General features: G+C 36.5%; 2 protein-coding genes across 3 annotated transcripts in view; one reads left to right on the top strand and one right to left on the bottom strand.

Moving 5' to 3' along the window:
* The first annotated feature begins 528 nt into the window (after positions 1-528).
* Positions 529-27,346, top strand: part of DACH2 (dachshund family transcription factor 2) — a 701,861-nt gene continuing 675,043 nt past the window's right edge. For both annotated transcript variants that reach the window (XM_017954197.2, XM_017954196.2), the window contains exon 1: positions 529-1,216. In XM_017954197.2, the coding sequence (XP_017809686.2) occupies positions 708-1,216 (509 nt within the window). In that variant the 5' untranslated portion in view covers positions 529-707. The remainder of the gene's footprint in view (positions 1,217-27,346) is intronic.
* On the bottom strand, positions 12,379-13,542 carry LOC101006543 (putative elongation factor 1-alpha-like 3). The gene is made up of 2 exons (XM_003917949.5): positions 12,926-13,542; positions 12,379-12,885 (listed from the first exon to the last, which is right to left on the bottom strand). Exons 1-2 carry the CDS (start codon positions 13,369-13,371, stop codon positions 12,399-12,401), a joined length of 933 nt encoding a protein of 310 aa, XP_003917998.2. The 5' UTR covers positions 13,372-13,542; the 3' UTR covers positions 12,379-12,398.

Below are 27,346 nucleotides of genomic sequence, written 5' to 3'. Positions count from 1 at the left end.
TTGCTAGCGTCTTTCTCCTGGGAGCTAGGCGAAGCCGCCTATTAGCCCCCGCAGAGTTTGGGAGCGACGCGCAAGTGGAATTGGAGCTGCCACCTCACTTTCCACGATCGAACCCTGTGTAAGGTGGCGGAAGGGGAATGGGTAGGCACGTTCAGAAGTCGCGCTTTGCGTTCCCACCCAGACACCAGTGAAGCGCGGAGCGGATGGGTTCACAGCGTAGGCCACTTTGAGAACTCTGCGTGACATTTGGGAGTTCTCTTGTCTGGCTGAGAGGCAAGAAGCCGAGGCACCACACCGCCCCCTTCTCTGACTGGATCTCTCTTCACCGTCCAGCCTGAACCCACTCAGGTAGTCGGACGCCGGCCAGGGAGTCTCCACCTCCTCGCCAGCGGCAGCCATTCGGAGCGCTTCGGCGCAGAGGGGGTGGGGCCCATTGGCTGTGGGGCGCTGCCAGTCTCCGGAGGGGGTGTGGTGGGGGTGGGGTCTGGGGCCGCAGCGGGTCGGGGCTGCTCACTGTTTGCTGGGTGGTGGGTGAGCTTGAGCGTGAGCCGGCTGCTGAAGACTTGCCAACAGTTCCGAGTCAGCGAGAGCGCGCCAGAGAGAGCGCGCCAGAGAGAGCGAGAGTGAGGGAGTGAGTGCGAGGGGATCTAGAGGAGCCAGGGCGAGAAAGCGAGGGCCCGAGGACCCACGATTGAGACAGAGTGACCATGGCTGTCTCCGCATCTCCAGTGATCTCTGCAACTTCCAGCGGCTCCGGCGTCCCGGGGGGCTTATTCCGGGCCGAACCCCTGTACTCGATTCCCGGGGAGCCCCCTCGTCTCACTCCTAATATGATCAATAGTTTCATGGTTAATAACCATAGCAGCAGTGCCGGAGGTGGCGGGGTCGGTAGTGGCGGCGGCGGCAGCGGCAACACCAACACCAACGAGTGCCGCATGGTCGACATGCACGGGATGAAGGTGGCTTCGTTCCTGATGGACGGCCAGGAACTGATCTGCCTGCCGCAAGTCTTTGATCTTTTTCTCAAGCACCTGGTGGGAGGCTTGCACACTGTGTACACCAAGCTGAAGAGACTGGATATATCCCCCGTGGTGTGTACTGTCGAGCAGGTCCGGATCCTCCGCGGGCTGGGGGCCATCCAGCCCGGGGTAAACCGCTGCAAACTCATCACCAGGAAAGACTTCGAAACTTTGTTCACCGATTGCACCAATGCCAGGTGAGACACTCGTTTCTTGGCTCTCCCGCTTCTCTTACCCCTTTGGCCTCTTCTGCATGCCTCACCACCCTCATCCAACTTTGTTTGTAGAGTGAGTCTTAACTAGTTTGCCTCTATTCTTCACGCTGTAAGTCGGTGGGGAAAGAGGACTAGAAGGTTTCATTAATGCTGATGCCTTCTAGTCCGCGCTCAGTGCAAGGGCTTGGGTCTAAAAACGTCCCGCACAAACTTGAGTTTGCAGTCCTCTATTGAAACTTTCCAGCCTTTTGCCCATATCTTGCATGGCTTTTGGCTGCTTGTGGTTATTTGTTAATTTCTCTATTTGGTTTTCTTTCCTGCTCTTTTGTGGCCGCACGGGTCGGATAGGTTTTCTTCTGAACACGGATACCAAGGGCTTTCTCCGGGGGCTGGCTGAGCTGTAAACTGGGCTCCTAAGCTAGCAAGCCAGAATACAGCATTTGGGGCATGCAGGGGGTGGGAAGTCTAGAATCCATCCCAGAGGGTGATTCGATCCCCATCCCGTGTGTTTGTTGTGAGAACGTGTGGGTTGTGTGGTGTTGTCTGTGGTGGTGTTGATGTGTGTGTTTGTGTGCAAGTGCGCGTGAGAACGTATGCCCATGCTTGCTGCGCAAAGCTCCCCAGTACACGATACAGGAAAGTCGATGGATACTATTTTTACAAAAGGACAACGACAAATATCACTTTCCTGGGATCGTCCGTTTTGGGTTATCTGCAGAGGGCAATGTGGGGCATGAATCACTGTGGCTGGGACTGGATTGGATGTTGGTGTACAAGTTGGCAGATTTTCTAGAGAGGATGCTCTCAGCCCTTCCAGGTGAACAGTTGGGAGGATCCTATTCCCTTAAAGACAGGATTCTTTAAATGATGATGGTCAACTTCCCTGGTTGTAAGTGTACCTCCTTCATATCACAATTTAGAAGTACACTAGTGAATAAATGTCCATTTGCATATGAGAAGCAAATTGTGTTCAGTGTTTCTGAGTTTAAAAAGAAAAAAGAATACTCAAGATTATCTGACTTTTTAAACACCTGTGAATTAGTCTTCTAGTGTTTATTCCATCTCCAGTTTAGTAACATCTCAGGAAAGCACAGATTTGGCACAAAAATCACCATCACGTGGTTAAAAGGAGCAAAGGGTTTTGTTGTAAAACAGCACTACTGCTTATTATTTTGCAAAAAAAAAAAAAAAAAAAAAAAACCAAAAAACAAAAACAAAAACACCTTTCTCAAAAATGAACTTTAAATCATAACATCTCTGGGTCTATGAACTAAAACTGTAACAGTTTACCACATCTGTTGTAAAAGCCCTATACTTGAATGATACTGACAACTTGTAGGCAAACTGTTGCTTACTGCTACAATAAGATAATGCTACAGAACTTACAAGGGAACCTTTTTCCTTCTTTTTTTTTTCTTCCATTGAGCAGTGTTTTTCTGTGTTCAAGCAATTAAACAGAAAACTGTTTATGTGAGAACTCCTACCTGATTCATATTTAGGGCTTACAAAACTGGTTTATTATATCAGCTTTTCTTAAGGAAGATAGATGGCCTTAAAACACAAAGGATAATGGCTCCCTCAATAAAACAGGCAATTATGGATTGTAAGAGTAAAAAGACAATTTTATTTTGACTACAAAGCATTTTTATTAGTACACAAACTAAAAAGATTACAAGGGACTTCAGACAGTGGCCATCTAATTCATTTGTTGCCATCCAAAGCACTCAAACATTTAAATAATTGCAGACATGAAAACCTATTCTCTTATTAACTCCCTCTCTTTATCAGTCTCTCATCTCCCCATCCCTGTTCTTTCTCTCTTCCCCCTCTCCCCTCTCTTACAAATGCCCATTCTTAAAGTGGAACAGTTATTACACTTAGGAAATTCTTCCTTCCTCAATTAATTTGCACATTCTTGAGAAAAACCTATGACTACCATTTTCAAATAAATAGATTAGTATTTTAATATGATTTTGATACTTTTCTCTATAAATGGAAACTTTTCCTAATTTTTATTAGAGCTACTTATTAAAAAAAAAACATCCAGAGGCCGGTGATCTTATAATATTTTTGGACCCTGTTATACCATGTATGTTTAGGTTATTATTTTTATCTAATTAACTTTTATTTACTCCTTATCACAGCAATAGTAACTTTTCGTGTGTGTGAATTGCTTGTGTGTATGTGTGTGTATAAAGGTGATAGATAAATATTAAATATGTAGGAAGAAATATATCTGTGATGTGATTCATGTGCCTTCTATTGCATTTTCTTTTCTCTATGGATATTTTGTTTGTTATATTCATATTTTAAAACTGTGTTACAAGTATTGCAATTTTCTTAATTGTAAAAATTTATGAAGTATATTCTATGAATGCAATCCATTAGTGAAGATGAGGAAAACTACTAGAAACACACTTAAATTGCAATTTTAGATAGAAGAAAACCACAATTTCCGGGAAAAATCTAATTAATGATAAAAGGATATCAACAAATTTTACTGATTCAAAGTGCCCTCCTAACCACATTATTAAAATTACAAAATGTAATAATGCATTTAATAAATGCTGTATGACTTTAGGTGAGATTATTTACAGAAATGTATACTTTAAGTTACTCCCCAAATCTGAATTTTTAAAGAAAATTGTGAAATTTTTAGATGCACATTATTTCTGTGACTTTTCTATTCAGTGAAAAGAAAGGTAAGAGATGTAAATAGGAAAGAGGTCCGAGAGAGACAAAGTAAGGTAGATGAGACTCCAGGCCAGGAAGAGAGTAGAAATGCAGGAAAAGAGCACAGTGATGCCTTGAGATGGTGTGAAAGATGGAACAGAAGAGCTTATAGAGATGCTCCAAGGTGAGTGATGTACCAGTGGAGATCTGGCTAAAGAGGATTGTCCTTCAGGACTCATGACTTCTTAGTGCTTCTAGCTAAGAGCAGGGAGGGAAGTGCAAGAACAAAGTAAATGTTTAGCGAATAGAAACTCTTAAACACCATTCTTATTTCAAAGAAGATTCATCTTCATCGCTTGATGGATAAATGTTCATTATATGTTGTTGAATGGAAGGCCTATTTGTAATGGTGTCATTGGCAATTTTCTCTTCCTGTATAATAAACATTTATTCCCCTCTCTGTCAAGTATGTGGGGAAGAGTACAAGTCCTGACTTAGAGCATTTGGAATGCTTTCTATGCCATCCCAGAACACACAAAATGGACTGTTTTCAAATTGGTCATTTTCAAGGACCTTAAGGTATTACTACTAAGTGACATTTTGATTTGCTTCAGTGCCCATTGTGTACACTGAAGAAAAATGAATGAGTAAAATATATACATAATTGTTTCTTTGATAGTACTGAAAGTCACAGCAAGAACTACCAGTGCCTTATATTAACTATTTTGTTATTAGCCAATTATTGAAATATTGAAATATTTAGTTGTCTTCCTAGAAAAGAAGTTAAGAAATAATATCTGCTTCAACTACTAGAGAGATAGTAAGATTAAAGCTCCTGACCATTCATTGTTCTGTCTGACAAGTCAAGGTTTACATCTCTGTAATTTCAAAGAACTGTACAACGTTTTTCCTTCATGACTGTTAACTTCCAAAATTAATTATAAGGCTATTATTTTGAGGATTATTTTTTTAAAGGATGATAAATAATCAACATCAAATGGGAAAAAAACACTATACCATTTTGTTTTTGCAGATAAAGCACTGTGATTTCTGTTTAATATTTTGTACAAGAAAACTTATAGTTTTTAATACCAGAGAGGACAGGCAGGTTTAGAGAGTGAATGTAGACAATTTTCACTCTTATGCAATAGATTTTTCTTACTAAATTCTCCTAAGTTTAATGCAGCAGTAAAATATTAAATTAAAATCGTTTTCCCTAAATATGAAAATGACTAAACAATCAATAGATTTGAGTGTTTCTCTTTTTACCTACCTATCAATATAAAAGTAAAATATTGTCAGATTTCATGACCAGCATTTAATTTTGTTTGAGGGCCAACTGATTAAATGTTATTCGGTCATTTAGAGTTAAATGGGTGCTTGACGAAACAAGAAAGTATGATGAAGAAAACATTTTAGTAATGCATTTGGAGACATGATTCAACATATATTCAAACCAAATAGAATTCAGTTTTTAAACTTAAAATTTCCAATTGTAGTTTCTTGTTATTTTGATAGTATATAAACAGAACACGAATATGGTTTTCTATTAAAGATATTTTTAATATCAAAGCACATTTTACAACATTTTAAAACTATTTTCAAATACTAGAAATATGGTTATTATGAGCACTCAATGAGTTTAGCTTTGTATTCAAACTTGATGAGTACTTTATAGTTCATGATCTATATAGAGTAGCATAATTTACTTTGAAAATTTATGTTTTACATTTACAGTTAGGCAACATCAAATTTTTGCAGAACTGGAATCACTTTCCTGAGCTAATATTCTGTATCACTTACATTTTAAGTAATGATAAAAACATTTTAGAAAAGAATCTGTGTAGTAAATGCACATTCTATTCTATAGGATGATGAAAAGACAGTCATATTGTCTGTTAAAAGCAGCCACATGGTCAACAATGCTCTGTGCTTTATGAGAAGAATGATGTCAAGATTATAATTAAAGCAATTATAATTATATGCCAATGCATAGACCTTCCATGTTTACATTCATTTTAAATATACGCTTCTGAATAACCAACAGTTTTGTATTTAACTACTTTAGCTGGTATTCATATGCGACTCACTCATTTATTAGGTGATGGATACTGCATTAAAGAAATGATCCATGACATGACGCAGTATATCTTTGGATTTTTATGTATCATATGATCCTCAATGTATAGCACATGAATGTCAATAAATAATTAGTACATGATGGTCTTCAGACATTAATGTTTTATATGGTTTTACACAGGAAATACCTAATACCTATAGAAGATATCAAGTCTGAATTATTTGATGCTTTCTTAGGTAACCTTATTTTGTCTTAATGAAATTCATAGATGTCTTTAACATGCTTCTAGCAGACAAATACAATTATGAAAAGCCTAATCACAACATGTTATATTTCAGTTGGTAATCTCGCTCTCCAGTGGCACTTTGTCTTATGCATTTAGAGATACAAATGATTTGGGGTTATCTACTCTATACATTTTTACTATGTATTAAAACCATCCTAATTGATCCAAAACTGAAAATATTATGTTTTTGCGAAAAAGACATCAAACCTTTCCCTCAAAGCAAAACAATTAGGTATTAATGATATTCTTGTTGCATATTCAAAAAGCCTTTGGTTGCATTTATTTCCTCCTTTTCTTCTCTTTCACCATCTCAACCTGCAAAACTCTTCACTGTCACTTCAGATCACACAATTCTAAAAAGATAAAACAACATTTAAACACATTTGCTTTGGAAGGGAAATTGAGCATTTGCACCCAATAAGCCTGATTGTGGAACTGCATGCAAATTGTGTTTTGATTTATCTCTTTTACACTTTTTTCCATTTGAATTGATCTTGCATTCATTTCACCAAGCGGCTCTGTGAGGCTGCAGATGTTGCCCTGTGTTTAATAAATCAATGAGACAGATCTGAATGAATCACTTCAGATGGATTCTCTGCTCGGTTTGATGTCTAGATGTTATTCTTAGCTTGTTATCATGACAGATGCATTAATGTTCCCATACACTGCCAGCAATGTCAAAGAGATTGAAGCTTTTAAAGTGGCGGCATCCCTTTTTCCATTTTCTGCTAGAACAACTAAATTTATTTTATTTGAGAATCGGAGAAAAATACCAAATCAATCTTAAGATTTTTCGTGGGAAAGAGTCTCAATACTCATGCTATATTGTGAACTATTCCAAAATGGTAGAAATCAACATATTAAAACCTAAATATAGTGTAGCTGCTTAATAGTGCCTCTACATTAATATTTAATCATAGCAGGAAAAATGAGAATTAGTAATATATGATTGGGACACATTGAAAGTGTCACTATAAATAGAATAATACTGTATCCAGATTGATTACAGAAGGGTGTTAGTTTTTAAATCCTTACTAATAAGCTTTTCGTTGGCTTAATGCAGCTGCAATATACTCTTATGAAGGGATTTAGAACTCCTTCAGGATTTAGTATTTTTTTTAGTAGGAAGGAGACAGTCTGTCCATTGTGTATTCATCATTTATTCACTTTGTAATGCTGAAAATCCCAGAAAAGTTTATTTCATGTTAATATATTTATATTCTGGGTAATTATTTATAAATCATAAATTATCCAGTAGCAATAAATGCTACTTTTATAGTTTAATTTCTTAAGCTATAGAAAAGCATATGGTCACCAAAAGGAACTTTGATATCACTCTAGTGAAATTTATTACTTACCTCCCTTAAATATCATAACTACCATACTTCATTTCATTTAACCCATGGCTTTGTTTCCTTGATTCTGAGAGAGAAACAATACTGTCAACTGATGTGAAATATTTTGAATTTAATATTGTAGGTGATATAACTTTTCAGTTAGTCTGATATTTGAAAATGCAAATTTTAAAAAGGAGGTTCAAACTTTCTGTTATTCAGCTTTCTGAAGAATATGTATTTTAAAAATCAGTTTTTAGAAGTAGATCCTCTTTGAAAGACTATACAGTATTCCTTAATCATAATTTTATTCCTACCTTTATTAGAATAGGAAAACCGTTAACACTGTTCTATGATACTGTTTAGATCTCAAATTCAGGAAAAATTGTATCTCCATCAGTTAGGCTAATGTTGGATGTTTATGATACATATACTATTATCTATGGTAGAGTTTAAAGAGAAGTTTAAAATGAACTTCAGTAAATTATGGGACAATAGTTAACTTTTTTTCAAATTTTCTTTAAAACGTGTAAATGCCTTCATGGCGGTATCTCACCACATCCTTCTTCAACACTAAATTTATATGTTAAAATTGGTGAAAATATTATACTGAGACTGTGAGTTTAAGAAGTAACACAAGTTGTTTTATGCAAAATTGAATATACTTTAAGAAAAAGGTATCTTTATCAATACCTATCATGGTATCCTTAAAAGAGAACTGAATTTGTTACATAAAACAAAACCTTGGGTTTATAATAACAATTTCTGAGGAGTCATTTTTAACTCCAGTAATGTTCTTTGAAAAGGTTCATGAAGCCTAATATTGTGTGTACATTAGACACTTAATTCACATTTGTTCAATGAATACAACTATGCATACACATATACACACATTTATTCCTCTTATCAGAATTCTTTGCAGATTATGATGTTCCTTAACAAAAGGTGAGAAAGAGTTAAAGTATGCAGTTATTGAAGAGATACTAATCCTGAAATTTTAAATCCAATATAAAACAATTTGTAATCATGCCATAGACCTTTCACAAATACACATGTAAAGGTATCAAAACCTAGTATATGAACTTAGACTATTTGAAATGAAGTACATCTTCAAAGTAAGTATGACTTCTTGATATTTCCCTTAGGTGAAAACCCAGTAGAGATGCTGAGATATTATGAAAAGGCAAGAATTAATAAGTAAAGTGAGCCTAAGACCATAAAATGATTATTGGTGATTTAGATTTATACTACTTGATATGAGCACTAACCCTTGTGGCAGTTGACTTGTGATCCTGTTTTCAAACAGTAAATACATGTGTATTCAAAATGAGTTGGTAAAAAGAGGGTTTTCCTCCCTTCTTTCTAGTCTGTGACTCGAAATACAAATACATGTTAAAAATAGTGATTTGATTTTTTTTACTGAATAATCTTAAGACCCAATCCAATGGAAACTCAAATTTGCATGAACTATCCTCCTCACCACCCATTTAAAAGAACTTAATTCTTTCAGGTGTAATTAATTTTGAAGAGTAAAATTTCCTTTAATCTAGGAACCCTGAAGTTGAAACTACTTGTATCTGTGTACTATTTTGACCCATTACAATTACTTCGTTTATTAGAGCAAATTGTGGTGGAAACTTTGTAATCATACTACTGGAAAAATACATAGTACAGGAAAGTTTAAAAAATAATAAACCACAGTATTTTTATTGCTGTATAATCTTTTTATTTTTAAACAAATTGACTCTTTAATGGTGCGTAATGTAGTGTGTATACAAAGGTATATAGCATTCAATTGCTGTTGTGTACAGTGATCTTATCAGGTTGCTAGCAACTACTAGCTGGTAACAGCATTTGGGCTACATTTAGTCTATCTGCTATTTATGTGATAGGTTAAAAGAAAAAAGTAATATTGATCTGTCGCCGGATTAAAGTTTGAAATGGGCAACAGCCTGAACACAAAAGCCTTTTTTTTTTTTTTTATGATTTCTCAGCTTGCCATTGATCTAGTTTTATTGCATTCATCATTTATTAAAAGAATTTGCAAGCTAAACATAACGTTAAGCTAGTTTGCACACAGGGACCGCACTTAGGAAATTGAATGGAAATTGCATTAGAGATGAACATCTGTGCTATTTTTCCACTCATGTGTTTATGGGTTTGTATAAAAGGTGTATTGGATTAACAGTTATAACCATTATAGCTTACAGCAATATGTTAGTTTCTGAGCTTTCAGTTATTTTGTGAGAAGTCTATCTCTCATGTTTGTCTAAAAATATAGTACTATCATCACAAACAATGTTAATTATGTATTTATTTTTACAAACAATATTTAGAAAAATTTATTTTTATTATCATACTGTTAATGCATTATGTATGTTATGTGTGCATTATGAGATATCCTGCTATACTGAAGTAAAAACGTTTTGAAAACATATGTAATTATCATATAAGACTATACTGTCTCTTAATGGCCTTTGGTAGTAGGGTATATAGGTGCAATTACAGAGTACCTATTTTAAGAATCTTGAGTTTAGTGCCATATTAAAGCATACTAAATTCACAGAAACTATGTAAAAAATTTAATATGATCATCCATATAATATTATATATGTAGTCAAAGCCTTGATCATTCTAAAATGATAGTAAATGTGCACACACCGAAGACTTGCTCTATATAACACTACTGATGATAAGATGGGATGCATTATGATATGGTTCCCCTTTTGGGTTCAATCCAAGGAAGTTTAATTACCAAACCTCAAGTTGACCTCCCCAGAGGACATAAGTTAGATCCCAGTGAGTATGGGTTTTTTTTTGGTGTGTGTTTTGTTTTCGTTTTTGTTTGGGACAAGGTCTGGCTCTGTCACCCAGGCGGGAGTGCAGTGGCAACCAGTGAGTATGTCTTTTGCTGTATTGTCTTTAAGCTGTAGACATTTGGAAAATTCATGTCTATCTACTTAATTATTGGCATTTAAATGAAATTTTAAAAACTTCTTCACAACCATTTTGATCGCTCATGATTAGATTTGTTATGATAGCCTGTGTGTGTGTGTGTGTGCGTGTGTGTGTGTGTGTGTGTGTGTCTGTCGAGCATTTATTAAGGGTATTCTTTGTGGTGCCAGGCAGTGGTCTAGGTGCTAGGTGCTGTGAATGAAATGAACAAAACAGTCTGTTCTTTCATGGACCGTACAGACTACCATTATGCTATCATTAGCTTAAGGTGTATAAGCTGTATTATCCCTCCTATTATATTTACTAAATTATGAAATATTTGAGATTACAAAATTTTGCCACATCTATTATTGAATAATCCTTAAATTTCCTTTCCCATATCTGCCTCATGCATTATATCAGTAAACATTAGACCATTTTTCAGTCTTTAGAATTATACCAGGAAAGTCCAACTAAAAATAGTCAGTTATTAAGATACAAAACAAGGCATGTTAGTTTTATGAGAGCAGAAAGTGTGCTTATAAAGTACACATAAAAAGGAGCATGAAATAAAACATGTATTTCCACTTAAGAATGACCATAGTTAATTGACCTTAGTAACTTTTTATATATTTGTTAAAAGGGATATGAATTGTTAAATTCATAAAGTTAATCAATCCATGAAACACATGTTTTTGTAACAAAATGTGCAACTCTGGATTTTTAAAAAATTTATGTTAAAAAGCTTGCTTTGATTTGTGTTAAGAGTTTTAAATTAGTAAGATCCTCAGTCTTAGAGCATCATTTGCTTTGCATGTGGTCCTATACAGTATTATGCCAAAAATTAAAACAGATGAGTGATTTGTTTTTATTCATCCAGAGTACATTGACTTTTAATATGTTATGTTTAAATGTAAATAAGTTTAGAAAACCAGATTATTTGCAAACATGTATAATTAAATGTTTAATGTTACTGTAAAGCTTGCTGCTTTGAAAATATCCTGTAACCTGTTAAACTTCTAAATTTATTTTGTAGAAAAATCTGTGAGTTCCCCCTAGGTTTTTATCTGAGGTATGCAAAAGGGGAATTTGTTCATAGAAAAAACATTACTCCATAGTACATTTTATGCATAGCATACAATCTTCAGGTCTCACTTTATAAGCCAATTAGCATATTAATTTTAAACATATAAGTGTGATATTTTCCAATTCAATTCATTTCGACAAATATTTAGTAAGCACCTACTATGTGCAAGTCTCCTTATCAGGGGAAGTGGTAATACTAAGAACTCGCTACATTCTTATTGTTTCATCTCCAGATTATCTAGGTTGAGATTTATTGTTTCATGGTTAACTCTCAGCTAACCTACATTAGTGGAAGGAAGAATAAATAATACATATAATTCAGAAATGTGGAAAATTAAAATAACATTGATTTGGCTTTGCAGTGCATTATAAAATGTTCTTGGCATATTTACCTGTCTAAATAAAATTTACTTATTCTAATATTCAATTTTATTTACTTTTTTTCTCATTAAACTCTCTTTTAATGGGTCTCAAAATTATGTGACAGATTTTGGTCAAGTTGTTTCCATTAAAAAGTATTGATTTTAAAAACTAATAACTTAAAACTGCCACATGCAAAAAAAATAAAAAAAAAAAACCCACCAAAAAAAAAAAAAAAAAAATGAAGTGGTCCACAAAACATTTTTATTTCCTTCTGAAGGTTTTACAATGCATTGTTATCATTAACCAGTCTTTTACTATTAAACTTAAATGGCCAATTGAAACAAAGAGTTCAGAGACTCTTCTTCCACCACTGATTAAGACTGGGGTGGCAGATATTAGGGATAATATTCATTTAGTCTTCTGAGCTTTCTGGGCAGACTTGGTGACCTTGCCAGCTCCAGCAGCCTTCTGGTTCACTGCTTTGATGACACCCACACCAACTGTCTGTCTCACATCACAAACAGCAAAGTGACCCAGAGGAGGATAGTCTGAGAAGCTTTTAATACACACGAGGTTGCCAGGAACCATATCAATGATGGCAGCATCGCCAGACTTCAAGAATTTAGAGCCATCTTCCAGCTGCTTACCAGAAAGGTGATCAGTCTTTTCCTTCAGCTCAGCAAACTTGCATGCAATGTGAGCCATGTGGCAATCCAGTACAGGGGCATAGCCAGCACTGATTTGCCCTGGATGGTTCAGGATAATCACCTGAGCAGTGATGCCGGCTGCTTTCATTGGTGGGCCATTTTTGCTGTCACCAGCAATGTTGCCAGAACGAACATCCTTGACAGACACATTCTTGACATTAAAGCCCACATTGTTCCCAGGAATAAAGCTTTATTTCAATTCACTCAAAGCTTTATTTCACTCAAAGCTTCATTTCACTCAAAGCTTCCTGGTGCCTTTCAACAGACTTTATTTCAGTTGTAACATCGACTGCAACAAAGGTGACTACCATACCGGGTTTGAGAACACCAGTCTTCACTTGACCAACAGGTACAGTACCAATATCACCAATTTTGTGGACATCCTGGAGAGGCAGGCGCAAGGGCTTGTCAGTTGGACGAGATGGTGGTAGGATGTACTCCAGAGCCTCAAGCAGTGTGGTTCCACTGGCATTGCCATCTGTACAGGTGACTTTCCATCCCTTGAACCAAGGCACGTTAGCACTTGGCTCCAGCATGTTGTCATCATTCCGACCAGAAATTGGCATAAATGCTACTGTGTCGGGGTTGTAGCCAATTTTCTTAATGTAAGTGCTGACTTCCTTAATGATTTCCTCGTATCTCTTCTGGCTGTAGGGTGGCTCAGTGGAATCCATTTTGTTAACACCAACAATTAGCTGTTTCACACCCAGTGTGTAAGCCAGGAGGGCATGCTTACTGGTCTGCCCATTCTTGGAGATACCAGCTTCGAATTCACCAACACCAGCAACACTAATCAGGACAGCACAGTCAACCTGAGATGTCCCTGTAATCACGTTCTTAATGAATACAGTAGTCATTACAGGTGTTAGCAGATCAAAACCTGGCAAATTACATGAGGCCAGTTGTTTACTTTAATACACTTTCCTGTGTTTAGAACCCCTAAATAACCATCTTCCTTCAGTTACATAAAAATTTCTTGACACCAGAGGAATTATAGCTTTGGGTTGGAATGCATTGATGAGTATAACTCTAAATCAGATTTTTGTGAAGCGTTTCTACTCTGTGAAGAGAATAATTAATTGATTTTCAGCTTGCAATTAAGAAAAGGAACATTATATAGTCTTGATGCTGATTATATCCTGTCAAGAGCAGTCATTTTGATGATGGGCACATATAGAACACTGTGACCTCTAAAGAGAGTAGTAACTGCTCCTGTGTTTAATTGGTATACGTACATTTGACAGAGCCACATTCTTACATTTGCAGTTCTTTTGGGTTGTTCCTTGAGGACTGACAGGTTTTTGTTATTTTAGGAACATGTTCTTTTTTATGAAGTCATATGATGTTTACATAATCCCTATTCTGCCACAATCTAAAGCTTTTATTATTCTTCCTTGTTTTCAAGTGAAAGTAAGTTTATCAAGAAAGTAAAGGAACAAAGGAATGACTACTCCATAGGCAGAGCAGCCTAAAGCTTTCATTATTTATGGTTTAGTCTCATTGAATTGAATGACAGATATGCTGTGTATTCAGTTTGATGTTTTGTTTCTTTTTTTTTTTTAATTTTCTTTTTGTTTCCAAGATGGTTCTCAGTTTATAAATGTAAATAAAATCCGAGAATTCCTTTTTTTTTGAGGTCTTTCTCTACATTAGTGGGAAATATGTAAAAGCCTTTGTCCCATATGGATTCATGTTCCTTCAAAGAAGGGGCAGTGAAGCTCAATAATTTAGTTTTCCGTTATTTGGGAAGCCTCTTGATTTTACAGACAGGAGGACTATATTTCAGTCATGTTAGCATTGATAGAGTTCTATTTGGGAATGAACAAAGGAATGAAGCTAAAAAAGGGTGGAAAAAACTTGTTGAGAAAATGTTTCTAATGTAAATAGAGAATAGACCAGGAACTAACTGATAGGTGGGAAGTAGGCAGTATAGAGTGTACTGATAAAGGCATATGCATAGAGTTCTTGAATGAATTATCCCTTTTAATTGTCTTCATTTTAGTGGTAAGATTAATCAGATTAATAATGAACAGGAACAAAAGACAAATAATACAAATATTAGCTGTGAATAAAAAGAAAAACACTAAAGGTAAAATGTAGAAATATTATTTGAGGCGGCATTAAAAACCTTAATAAAACATTTGTATACATGTTATATTAAAGTAATATTCGTTAGGTATTCTTGTAAATGTTACTTTAATTAAAAAATTATAAAATGTCCATTTACATATCCTTGGTAAATGTTCTTACTATTCCTGTTCTGTTTGATTGATTCTAGCTTGCCATAGCACATTTTTGAAACGTGTTGAGAATAAATTATTTATATTTTTGTGTATACATTTTTTAGGTAAAAGTTTATTTTTAAGTTATTTTTTAAAATTTTTGTGGTTACATAGTAGATGTATGTATTTATGGGGTACATGAGATATTTTGATACAGGCATGCAATGTGAAATAACCACATCATGGAGAGTGGGGTATCCATCCACTCAAGCATTTATTCTTTGAGTTACAAACAATTTAATTACACTCTAAGTTATTTTAAAATGTACAATTAAGTTATATTGACTCTAGTCACCCTATTGTACTATCAAATACTAGGTCTTATTCATTCCCTCTATTTTTTTTGTACCCATTAACCATCCCCACCTTCCCTCCAGCCCCTCACTATTCTTCCAAGCCTCTGGTAACCATCCTTCTACTTTCTGTGTCCACTAGCTCATTGTTTTTTTTTTTTGATTTTAAGATCCCACAAATAAGTGAGAACATGTGATGTGTGTCTTCCTGTGCCTGGATTATTTCATCTAGCATAATGATCTCCAGTTCCATACATGTTGTTTCCAGTGACTGGGTCTCATTCTTTTTTATGGCTGATAGGACTCCATCGTGTGTATGTACCACATTTTCTTTTTTTAATGTTTATTTTAGATTCAGGAATACCTGTGAAGTTTTGTTACATAGGTAGACTCATGTGACTGGGATTTGTTATACAGATTATTTCATCACCCAGGAATTAAACCCAGTAACCCATAATAATCTTTTCTGCTCCTCTTTCTCCTCCCACCCTCCCCACTTAAGTATATCCCATTGTCTGTTGTTTACTTCTTTGCGTTCATAAGTTCTCATCATTTAGCTCCCACTTACAAGTGAGAATATGTGGTATTTAGTTTTCTGTTCTTGCATGAGTTTGCTGAGGATAATAGCCTCTACCCTCCCACAAAAGACACAATCTCATTATCTTTTATGGCTGCATAATATTCCATGGTGTATATGTATCACTTTTTTTATCCGTTCTGTCATTGATGGGCATTTATGTTGATTCTATGTCTGCTATTGTGAATAGCGTTGCAATGAACAGACATGCACGTTTGTCTTTATAATAAAACAAATTATATTCCTTTGGTTATATACCCAGTACTGGGATTGCTGGGTCAAATAGTAGTTCTGCTTTTAGCTCTTTGAGGGATCACTAAACTGTTTTACACAATGGTTGAACTAATTTACACTCTGCCCAGCAGTGTATAAGTGTTCCCTTTTCTCTGCAACCTCGCCAGCATGTTATTTATTTATTTATTTTTTATTTTTGCTTTCTAGTAATAGCCATTCTGACTGGTGTGACATGGTATCTCCTTGTGGTTTTGATTTGGTTTCTCTAATGATCAGTGATATTGAACTTTTTTCATATGCTTGTTGGTCACATGTCTGTCTTCTTTTGAAAAGTGCTCACTTTTTAATGGGGTGGTTTGTTTTTATCTTGTAAAATTGTTTAAGTTCCTTACAGATATTTGATATTACCTTTATCAAATGCATAGTTTGCAAATATTTTCTCCCATTCTGTAGACTGTCTGTTCACTCTGTTGATAGTTTCTTCTGCTGTTCAGAAGCTCTTAAATTTAATTAGATTCCATTTGTCAATTTTTGCTTTTGTCGCGGTTGCCTTTGGTGTCTTTGTCATGAAGTCTTTGGCCGTTCCTCTGTCCAGGATGGTATTGACTAGGTTGCCTTCCAGGATTTTAATAGTTTTGAGTTTTACATTTAAGACTTTAATCCTTCTCGAGTTGAGTTTAGTATATGGTGTAAGGAAGGGGTCCAGCTTCAGTCTTCTGCATATGTCTAGACAGTTATCCCAGCACCATTTATTGAATAGGGAGTCTTTTCCTCATTGTTTGTCTTTGTCAGGTTTGTCGAAGATCAGGTTGTTGTAAGTGTGCGGCCTTGTTTCTGGGTTCTGTATTCTGTTCCATTGGTCTGTGTGTCTGTTTTTTTATCAGTACCATGCTTTTTTGATTACTGTAGTCCTGTAATATAGTATGAAGTTGGGTAACATGATGCCTCCAGCTTTGTTCTTTTTGCTTAGGAATGCCTTGGCTATTCGGGCTCTTTTTTGGTTCTATATGAATTTTAAAATAGTTTTTTTTTCTAGTTTTGTGAAGAATGTCATTGGTAGTTTGATAGGAATAGATCGGATCTGTAAATTGCTTTGGGCAGTGTGACCATTTTAATGATACTGATTCTTTCTACCCATAAGCATGGGATGGGATGTTTTTCCATTTGTATTGTCTCTGATTTATTTTTTTAATCAGTGTTTTGTAATTCTCATTGTAGAGATCTTTCACTTCTCTGGTTCACTGTATTCAGAGGTATTTTATTCTTTTTGGGGCAATTGTGTACCACATTTTCTTTATCCATTCATCTGTTGATAGAACTTACGTTGCTTCCAAATCTTAGCTATCGTAAACAGTGCTGCAATGAACAAGGGAGTGCAGGTATCTCTTTGATATACTGATTTTGTTTCTTTTGTGTATATACTCTGCAGTGGTATTGCTGGATCAAATGGTAGCTCAAATTTTAGTTTTTTGAGGATGCTCCAAAATGTTCTCCATAGTTGTTGTACTAACTTACATTTCCACCAATGTATGAAGCTCCCCTTTTCTCTACATCCTCACCAGTATTTATTATTGCCTGTCCTTTGGATATAAGCAATTTAAATTGGGGTGAGAGGGTATCTCATTGTAGTTTTGATTTGCATTTCTCTGATGACAAATGATGTTGGGCACCTTTTCTTATACCTGTTTGCCATTTGTATGTCTTCTTTTGAGAAATGTCTTCTCAAATCTTTCGCTCATTTTTTTTTAATTGGATTATTAGATTTTTTTCGTATATAGTTGTTTGAGCTCCTTATATATTCTGGTTATTAATCCCTTGTCACATGGGTAGTTTGCAAATATTTTCTTCTATTTTGTGGGTTGTCTCTTCACTTTATTAAATGTATCCTTTGCTGTGCAGAAGCTTTTTAACTGGATGTGATCCCGTTTGTTCATTTTTGCTTTGGTTGCCTATACTTGTGGGGTGTTGCTCAAGAAATCTTTGCCCAGACCAATACCCTGGAGATCTCCCCCAAAGTTGTAGCAGTTTCACAGTTTGAGGTGTTAGATTTAAGTCTTTAATCCATTTTGATTTGATTTTTGCATATGGTGAGACATAGGGATCTAGCTTCATTCCTCTGTGTATACATTTCCACTTTTCCCAGCACTCTTTATTGAAGAGATTTTCTTTTCCCTAGGGTATATTTTTGGCACCTTTGTTGAAAATGAGTTCACTGTAGGTTTGCAGATTTGCTTCTGGGTTCTCTATTCTGTTCCAATCAGTGTATATATCTGTTTTCATGCCAGTAACATGCTGTTTTGGTTCCTTATAGCTCTGTAGTATAATTTGAAGTAAGGTAATAAGACTCTTCTAGTTTTGCTTTTCTGGTTAGGGTAGGTTTGGTTATTCTGGGTCTTTTGTGGTTCCATGTAAGTTTTATAATTTTTTCTTTTTCAGATTGTTCACTGCTGGCATATAGAAATGCCACTGATATTTGTACGTTGATTTCATATTCTGTAATTTTACTTAATTTGTTTATCAGTTCTAACAACTTTCTTGTGGAGTCTTTATGTTTTTCCAAATATAAGATCATATCATCTGCAAACAAGCATAGTTTGACTTCTTCCTTTTTAATTTGGCTGCCCTTTATATTTTTTTCTTGTGTGATTGCTCTAGCGAGGCCTTCCAGTACTATGTTGAATAACAGCGATGATAGTGGGCATCCTTGTCATGTTCCAGATCTTAAAGGAAAGGCTTTCAGTTTTTCCTCATTTAGTATGATACTAGCTGTGGGTCTGTCATATATGGCTCTTATTATGTTGAGATATATTCCTTCTATCCCCAGTTTTTTGAGGCTTTTTAACATGAAGGATGTTGGACTTCACCAAATGCTTTTCTAGCATCATTTGAAATGATTACATAGTTTTTATTCTTTATTCTGTTGATATGATGTGTCAAAGCAATTGATTTGTATATGCTGAACCAGCCTTGCATCCCAGCGATAAATCCCACTTGGTCATGTTGAATGATCTTTCTAATGTATTCCTGAATTTGGCTTGCTAATATTTTGCTGAGGATTTTTACATCAAATTCATATGAGGTATTGGACTGTAGTTTTCATTTTTGATGTGTTTTTGTCTGGTTTGGGTGTCAGGTTAATACTGGCCTCATAGATTCAGTGTGGAAGTATTCCCTCCTCCTCTATTTTTTTGGAATAGTTTGAATAGTATGGGGTTTCATTCTTTTTTAAATGTTTGGTAGAATTTATCAGTAAAGCCTTCAGGTCCCAGGCTTTTCTTTTTTTAATTTATTTTATTTTTATTATTATACTTTAAGTTCTAGGGTACATGTGCACAACGTGCAGGTTTGTTACATTTGTAGACCTGTGCCATGTTTGTGTGCTGCATCCATCAACTCATCAGCACCCATCAACTCGTCATTTACATCAGGTATAACTCTCAATGTCATCCCTCCCCCCTCCCCCCTCCCCATAATAGGCCCCGGTGTGTGATGTTCCCCTTCCCGAGTCCAAGTGATCTCATTGTTCAGTTCCCACCTATGAGTGAGAACATGCAGTGTTTGGTTTTCTGTTCTTGCGATAGTTTGCTGAGAATGATGGTTTCCAGCTGCATCCATGTCCCTACAAAGGATACAAACTCATCTTTTTTTATGTCTGCATAGTATTCCATGGTGTATATGTACCACATTTTCTTAATCCAGTCTGTCACTGATGGACATTTGGGTTGATTCCAAGTCTTTGCTATTGTGAATAGTGCCACAATAAACATACATGTGCATGTGTCTTTATAGCAGCATGATTTATAATCCTTTGGGTATATACCCAGTAATGGGATGGCTGGGTCATATGGTATTTCTAGTTCTAGATCCTTGAGGAATCACCATACTGTTTTCCACAATGATTGAACCAGTTTACAATCCCACCAACAGTGTAAAAGTGTTCCTATTTCTCCACATCCTCTCCAGCACCTGTTGTTTCCTGACTTTTTAATGATCGCCATTCTAACTGGTGTGAGATGGTATCTCATTGTGGTTTTGATTTGCATTTCTCTGATGGCCAGTGATGACGAGCATATTTTCATATGTCTGTTGGCTGTATGAATGTCTTCTTTTGAGAAATGTCTGTTCATATCCTTTGCCCACTTTTTGATGGGGTTGTTTGTTTTTTTCTTGTAAATTTGTGTGAGTTCTTTGTAGGTTCTGGATATTAGCCCTTTGTCAGATGAGTAGATTGCAAAAATTTTCTCCCATTCTATAGGTTGCCTGTTCACTCTGATGGTAGTTTCCTTGGCTGTGCAGAAGCTCTTTAGTTTAATTAGATCCCATTTGTCAATTTTGGCTTTTGTTGCCATTGCTTTTGGTGTTTTAGTCATGAAGTCCTTGCCCATGCCTCTGTCCTGAATGGTATTACCTAGGTTTTCTTCTAGAGTTTTTATGGTATTAGGTCTAACATTTAAGTCTCTAATCCATCTTGAATTAATTTTCGTATAAGGAGTAAGGAAAGGACCCAGTTTCAGCTTTCTACATATGGCAAGCCAATTTTCCCAGCACCATTTATTAAATAGGGAATCCTTTCCCCATTTCTTGTTTTTCTGAGGTTTGTCAAAGATCAGATGGCTGTAGATGTGTGGTATTATTTCTGAGGACTCTGTTCTGTTCCATTGGTCTATATCTCTGTTTTGTACTATACCAGTACCATGCTGTTTTGGTTATTGTAGCCTTGTAGTATAGTTTGAAGTCAGGTAGCGTGATACCTCCAGCTTTGTTCTTTTGACTTAGGATTGTCTTGGCAATGCGGGCTCTTTTTTGGTTTCATATGAACTTTAAAGCAGTTTTTTCCAATTCTGTGAAGAAAGTCATCAGTAGCTTGATGGGAATGGCTTTGAATTTATAAATTACCTTGGGCACTATGGCCATTTTCATGATATTGATTCTTCCTATCCATGAGCATGGTATGTTCTTCCATTGGTTTGTGTCCTCTTTTATTTCACTGAGCAGTGGTTTGTAGTTCTCCTTGAAGAGGTCCTTTACATCCCTTGTAAGTTGGATTCCTAGGTATTTTATTCTCTTTGAAGCAATTGTGAATGGAAGTTCATTCCTGATTTGGCTCTCTGTTTGTCTGTTACTGGTGTATAAGAATGCTTGTGATTTTTGCACATTAATTTTGTATCCTGAGACTTTGCTGAAGTTTCTTATCAGCTTAAGGAGATTTTGGGCTGAGATGATGGGGTTTTCAAAATATACAATCATATCATCTGCAAACAGGGACAATTTGACTTCTTCTTTTCCTAACTGAATACCCTTGATTTCTTTCTCTTGCCTGATTGCCCTAGCCAGAACTTCCAACACTATGTTGAATAGGAGTGGTGAGAGAGGGCATCCCTGTCTTGTGCCAGTTTTCAAAGGGAATGCTTCCAATTTTTGCCCATTCAGTATAATATTGTCTGTGTGTTTGTCATAAATAGCTCTCATTATTTTGAGATACATTCCATCAATGCTGAATTTATTGAGAGTTTTTAGCATGAAGGGCTGTTGAATTTTGTCAAAGGCCTTTTCTGCATCTATTGAGATAATCATGTAGTTTTTGTCTTTGGTTCTGTTTATATGCTGGATTACGTTTATTGATTTGCGTATGTTGAACCAGCCTTGCATCCCAGGGATGAAGCCCACGTGATCATGGTGGATAAGCTTTTTGATGTGCTGCTGGATTAGGTTTACCCGTATTTTATTGAGGATTTTTGCATCAATGTTCATCAGGGATATTGGTCTAAAATTCTCTTTTTTTGTTGTGTCTCTGCCAGGCTTTGGTATCAGGATGATGTTGGCCTCATAAAATGAGTTAGGGAGGATTCCCTCTTTTTCTATTGATTGGAGTAGTTTCAGAAGGAATGGTACCAGCTCCTCCTTGTACCTCTGGTAGAATTCAGCTGTGAATCCATCTGGTCCTGGACTTTTTTTGGTTGGTAGGCTATTAATTATTGCCTGAATTTCAGGGCCTGCTATTGGTCTATTCAGGGATTCAACTTCTTCCTGGTTTAGTCTTGCGAGAGTGTAAGTGTCCAGGAAATTATCCATTTCTTCTAGATTTTCTAGTTTATTGGCATAGAGGAGTTTATAGTATTCTCTGATGGTAGTTTGTATTTCTGCGGGGTCGGTGGTGATATCCCCTTTATCATTTTTTATTGCGTCTATTTGATTCTTCTCTCTTTTCTTCTTTATTAGTCTTGCTAGCGGTCTATCAATTTTGTTGATCTTTTCAAAAAACCAGCTCCTGGATTCATTGATTTTTTGGAGGGTTTTTTGTGTCTCTATCTCCTTCAGTTCTGCTCTGATCTTAGTTATTTCTTGCCTTCTGCTAGCTTTTGAATGTATTTGCTCTTGCTTCTCTAGTTCTTTTAATTGTGATGTTAGAGTGTCAATTTTAGATCTTTCCAGCTTTCTCTTATGGGCATTTAGTGCTATAAATTTCCCTCTACACACTGCTTTAAATGTGTCCCAGAGATTCTGGTATGTTGTATCTTTGTTCTCATTGGTTTCAAAAAACATCTTCATTTCTGCCTTCATTTCTGTGATGTACCCAGTAGTCATTCAGGAGCAGGTTGTTCAGGTTCCATGTAGTTGAGCGGTTTTGATTGAGTTTCTTAGTCCTGAGTCCTAGTTTGATTGCACTGTGGTCTGAGAGAGAGTTTGTTATAATTTCTGTTCTTTTACATTTGCTGAGGAGTGCTTTACTTCCAATTATGTTGTCAATTTTGGAAGAAGTGTGATGTGGTGCTGAGAAGAATGTATATTCTGTTGATTTGGGGTGGAGAGTTCTGTAGATGTCTATTACGTCCGCTTGGTGCAGAGTTGAGTTCAATCCCTGGATATCCTTGTTAACTTTCTGTCTCGTTGATCTGTCTAATGTTGACAGTGGAGTGTTGAAGTCTCCCATCATTATTGTATGGGAATCTAAGTCTCTTTGTAAGTCTCTAAGGACTTGCTTTATGAATCTGGGTGCTCCTGTATTGGGTGCATATATATTTAGGATAGTTAGCTCTTCCTGTTGAATTGATCCCTTTACCATTATGTAATGGCCTTCTTTGTCCCTTTTGATCTTTGATGGTTTAAAGTCTGTTTTATCAGAGACTAGTATTGCAACCCCTGCTTTTTTTTTGTTCTCCATTTCCTTGGTAGATCTTCCTCCATCCCTTTAGTTTGAGCCTATGTGTGTCTCTGCATGTGAGATGGTTCTCCTGAATACAGCAAACTGATGGGTCTTGACTCTTTATCCAGTTTGCCAGTCTGTGTCTTTTAATTGGAGCATTTAGTCCATTTACATTTAAGGTTAATATTGTTATGTGTGAACTTAATCCTGTCATTGTGATATTAGCTGGTTATTTTGCTCGTTAGTTGATGCAGTTTCTTCGTAGCATTGATGGTCTTTACATTTTGGCATGGTTTTGCAATGGCTGGTACCGGTTGTTCCTTTCCATGTTTAGTGCTTCCTTCAGGGTCTCTTGTAGGGCAGGCCTGGTGGTGACAAAATCTCTAAGCATTTGCTTGTCTGTAAAGGATTTTATTTCTCCTTCACTGATGACACTTAGTTTGGCTGGATATGAAATTCTGAGTTGAAAATTCTTTTCTTTAAGAATGTTGAATATTGGCCCCCACTCTCTTCTGGCTTGGAGAGTTTCTGCCGAGAGATCTGCTGTTAGTCTGATGGGCTTCCCTTTGTGGGTAACCTGACTTTTCTCTCTGGCTGCCCTTAACAGTTTTTCCTTCATTTCAACTTTGGTGAATCTGACAATTATGTCTTGGAGTTGCTCTTCTCGAGGAGTATCTTTGTGGCGTTCTCTGTATTTCCTGAATTTGAATGTTGGCCTGCCCTACTAGGTTGGGGAAGTTCTCCTAGATGATATCCTGAAGAGTGTTTTCCAACTTGGTTCTATTTTCCCCCTCACTTTCAGGCACCCCAATCAGATGTAGATTTGGTCTTTTCACATAATCCCATACTTCTTGAAGGCTTTGTTCATTTCTTTTTCGTCTTTTTTCTTTAGACTTCTCTTCTTGCTTCATTTCATTCATTTGATTCTCAGTCACTGATACTCTTTCTTCCAGTTGATCAAGTCGGTTACTGAAGCTTGTGCATTTGTCACGTATTTCTTGTGTCATGGTTTTTATCTCTGTCCATTCGTTTATGGCCTTCTCCGCATTGATTATTCTAGTTATCCATTCTTCCATTCTTTTTTCAAGATTTTTAGTTTCTTTGCACTGGGTACGTAATTCCTCCTTTAGCTCTGAGAAGTTTGATGGACTGAAGCCATCTTCTCTCAACTCGTCAAAGTCATTCTCCATCCAGCTTTGATCCGTTGCTGGCGATGAGTGGCGTTCCTTTGGAGGGGGAGATGCACTCTTATTTTTTGAATTTCCAGCTTTTCTGCCCTTTTTCCCATCTTTGTGGTTTTATCTGCCTTTGGTGTTTGATGATGGTGATGTACTGATGGGGTTTTGGTGTGGGTGTCCTTTCTGTTTGTTAGTTTTCCTTCTAACAGTCAGGACCCTCAGCTGTAGGTCTGTTGGAGATTGCTTGAGGTCCACTCCAGACCCTGTTTGCCTGGGTATCAGCAGCAGAGGCTGTGGAAGACAGAATATTGCTGAACAGCGAGTGTTCCTGTCTGATTCTTGCTCTGGAAGCTTCGTCTCGGGGTGTACCCCACCGTGTGAGGTGTGGGATGTTGGTCTGCACCTAGTGGGGGATGTCTCCCAGTTAGGCTACTCAGGTGTCAGGGACCCACTTGAGCAGGCAGTCTGTCTGTTCTCAGATCTCAACCTCCATGTTGGGAGAGCCACTGCTCTCTTCAAAGCTGTCAGACAGGGTCATTTGCATCTGAAGAGGTTTCTGCTGGTTTTTGTTTAGCTATGCCTTGTCTCCAGAGGTGGAGTCTACGGAGACAGGCAGGCCTCCTTGAGCTGCTGTGGGCTCCACCCAGTTCGAGCTTCCAGGCAGCTTTGTTTACTTACTTAAGCCTCAGCAATGGCAGGCGCCCCTCCCCCAGCCTCGCTGCTGCCTTGCAGTTATATAGCAGACTGCTGTGCTAGCAATGAGGGAGGCTCCAAGGGCGGGCGTGGGGCCCTCCCAGCCAGGTGTGGGATATAATCCACTGGTGTGCCGTTTGCTAAGACCCTTGGTAAAGTGCAGTATTAGGATGGGAGTTACCCGATTTTCCAGGTGTTGTGTGTCTCAGTTCCCCTGGCTAGGAAAAGGGATTCACTTCCCCCTTGTGCTTCCCAGGTGAGGCAATGCCTTGCCCTGCCTGCTTCAGCTCTTGCTGGTCGGGCTGCACCAGCTGACCAGCACTGATTGTCTGGCACTCCCCAGTGAGATGAACCCAGTACCTCAGTTGAAAATGCAGAAATCACCCGTTTTCTGTGTCGCTCACGCTGGGAGCTAGAGACTGGAGCTGTTCTTATTCGGCCATCTTGCTCTGGGACCCCAGGCTTTTCTTTACTGGGAGAATTTTGTTACTGCTTCAATGTCATTACTTGTTACTGAACTGTTCAGGTTTTGAATTTCTTTCTGTTTCAGTCTTGGTATGTATGTATCTAGGAATTTGTTCATTTCTTTTAGGTTTTCCAATCTATTGGCACGTAGTTGCTAATAGTAAACACTAATGATCCTTTGAATTTCTGCAGTATCCATTGTAATGTCTCCTTTTTTCAATTCTAATTTTGTTTATTGGAATTTTCTCTCTTTTTTTTCTTAGTCTGGTTAAAGGTTTGTAAATTTTGTTTAACAAATCAATTTTTTTTTTGTTTTATAAATCTTTTGTTTTCTATAATTTCAATTTTATTTCTCTCCTAATTTTATTATTTATTTTCTTCTACTAATTTTGAGTTTGATTTGCTCTTGCTTTTTAAATTCTTTTAGGTGTAATGTTAGATAGTTTATTTGAAGTTTTTCTTCTTTTTTGATGTAGGCACTTACAGCTATAAACTTCCCTCTTATTGCTTTTGCTGAATCCCATAGGTTTGGTATTTTGTGTTTTTATTATCATTTGTTTCAGTACAATTTTCAGTTTGCTTCTTAATTTCTTTATGGACCCACTGGTCATTCAGGAGCATATTGCTTAATTTCCATGTCTTCATATAGTTTCCAAAATTCCTGTTGATATTCATTTATAGTTTTATTCCATTGTAGTCAGAGAAGATGTTTGATATTATTTCAAGTTTTTTGAATGTTTTAAGACTAGTTTTATCATTTAACATATGGTATGTTCTTGAGAATGATCCATGTGCTGAGGAAAATAATGTGTATCCTGCAGCTCTTGTATGAAATATTCTGCAATTGTCTATTAGATCCATTTGGTCTATAGTGTAGATTAAGTCTGATGTTTCTTTTTGGTTTTTCTGTCTGGAAGATCTGTCCAGTGTTGAAAGTAAGGTGTTGAAATCTCCAGCTGTCATTGAATTTGAGTTTATCTCTCTCTTTAGCTCTAATCATATTTTCTTTATATGGCTGGATGCTCCATTATTGGGTGCATAGATATTTACAATTATTATATCCTCTTGCTGAATTGACCCCTTTATCATTATATAGTGACCTTCCTTGTCTCTTTTTATAGTTTTTGTCTTGAGATTTATTTTGTCTGATATAAATATAGTGACTCCCATGCTTCTCTGGTTTCCATTGGCATGGAATATTTTTTCCTATCCCTTTAGTTTCAGTCTTTGTGTGTCTTTATAGGTGAAGTGTGTTTCTTGTGGGCAACAGATCAATGGGTCTTTTTTTTTTTTTTTTCATCCATTCAAACACTCTATATGTTTTGATTAGAGAGTTTAGTCTACTTACATTCAGTGTTATTGATAAGGACTTCTGCCATTTTGTTATTTGTTTTCTTGTCTTTTTTTTTCCTTCCTTTCTTCATCTAGGAAGGTGACTTTCTCAGTGATATAATTCAGTTTTTTCCTTTTTATTTTTTATGTCTCTTTTGCATGTCTTTTGGTTTGAATTTACCATGAGTTTTGCAAATACTATCTTATAACCCATTATTTTAAGCTGAAAAAACTTCACACTTTGCATTAAAAAAACCCAAAAAGACAACTAATAAGAACCTTATGCCATAACTTTGTACCCTTGTTTTTTAACATTTTATTGTTTCCATTCATATTGTATGGTACTGACTATGTCTTGATATGTTGTAGTTCTTGTTTTTCATTGGTTCATTGTTTAGTTTTTCTACTTAGTATAAGAGTAGTTTACACACCACATTTACAGTGTTATAAT

This window comes from Papio anubis, chromosome X, assembly GCF_008728515.1.
Source record: "Papio anubis isolate 15944 chromosome X, Panubis1.0, whole genome shotgun sequence".
NCBI classification, from domain to species: domain Eukaryota; kingdom Metazoa; phylum Chordata; class Mammalia; order Primates; family Cercopithecidae; genus Papio; species Papio anubis.
This window is presented reverse-complemented; position numbering and strand designations above follow the sequence as displayed.

Bases quoted from the DNA above. Each gene is read 5' to 3' on its own strand.
- LOC101006543 (XM_003917949.5), bottom strand. From the start codon at position 13,371: ATGGATTCCACTGAGCCACCCTACAGCCAGAAGAGATACGAGGAAATC. The intron at 12,886-12,925 runs GCTTTGAGTGAA...ATTGAAATAAAG, and splicing joins GAAGCTTTGAGTGAAATGAA to CTTTATTCCTGGGAACAATG.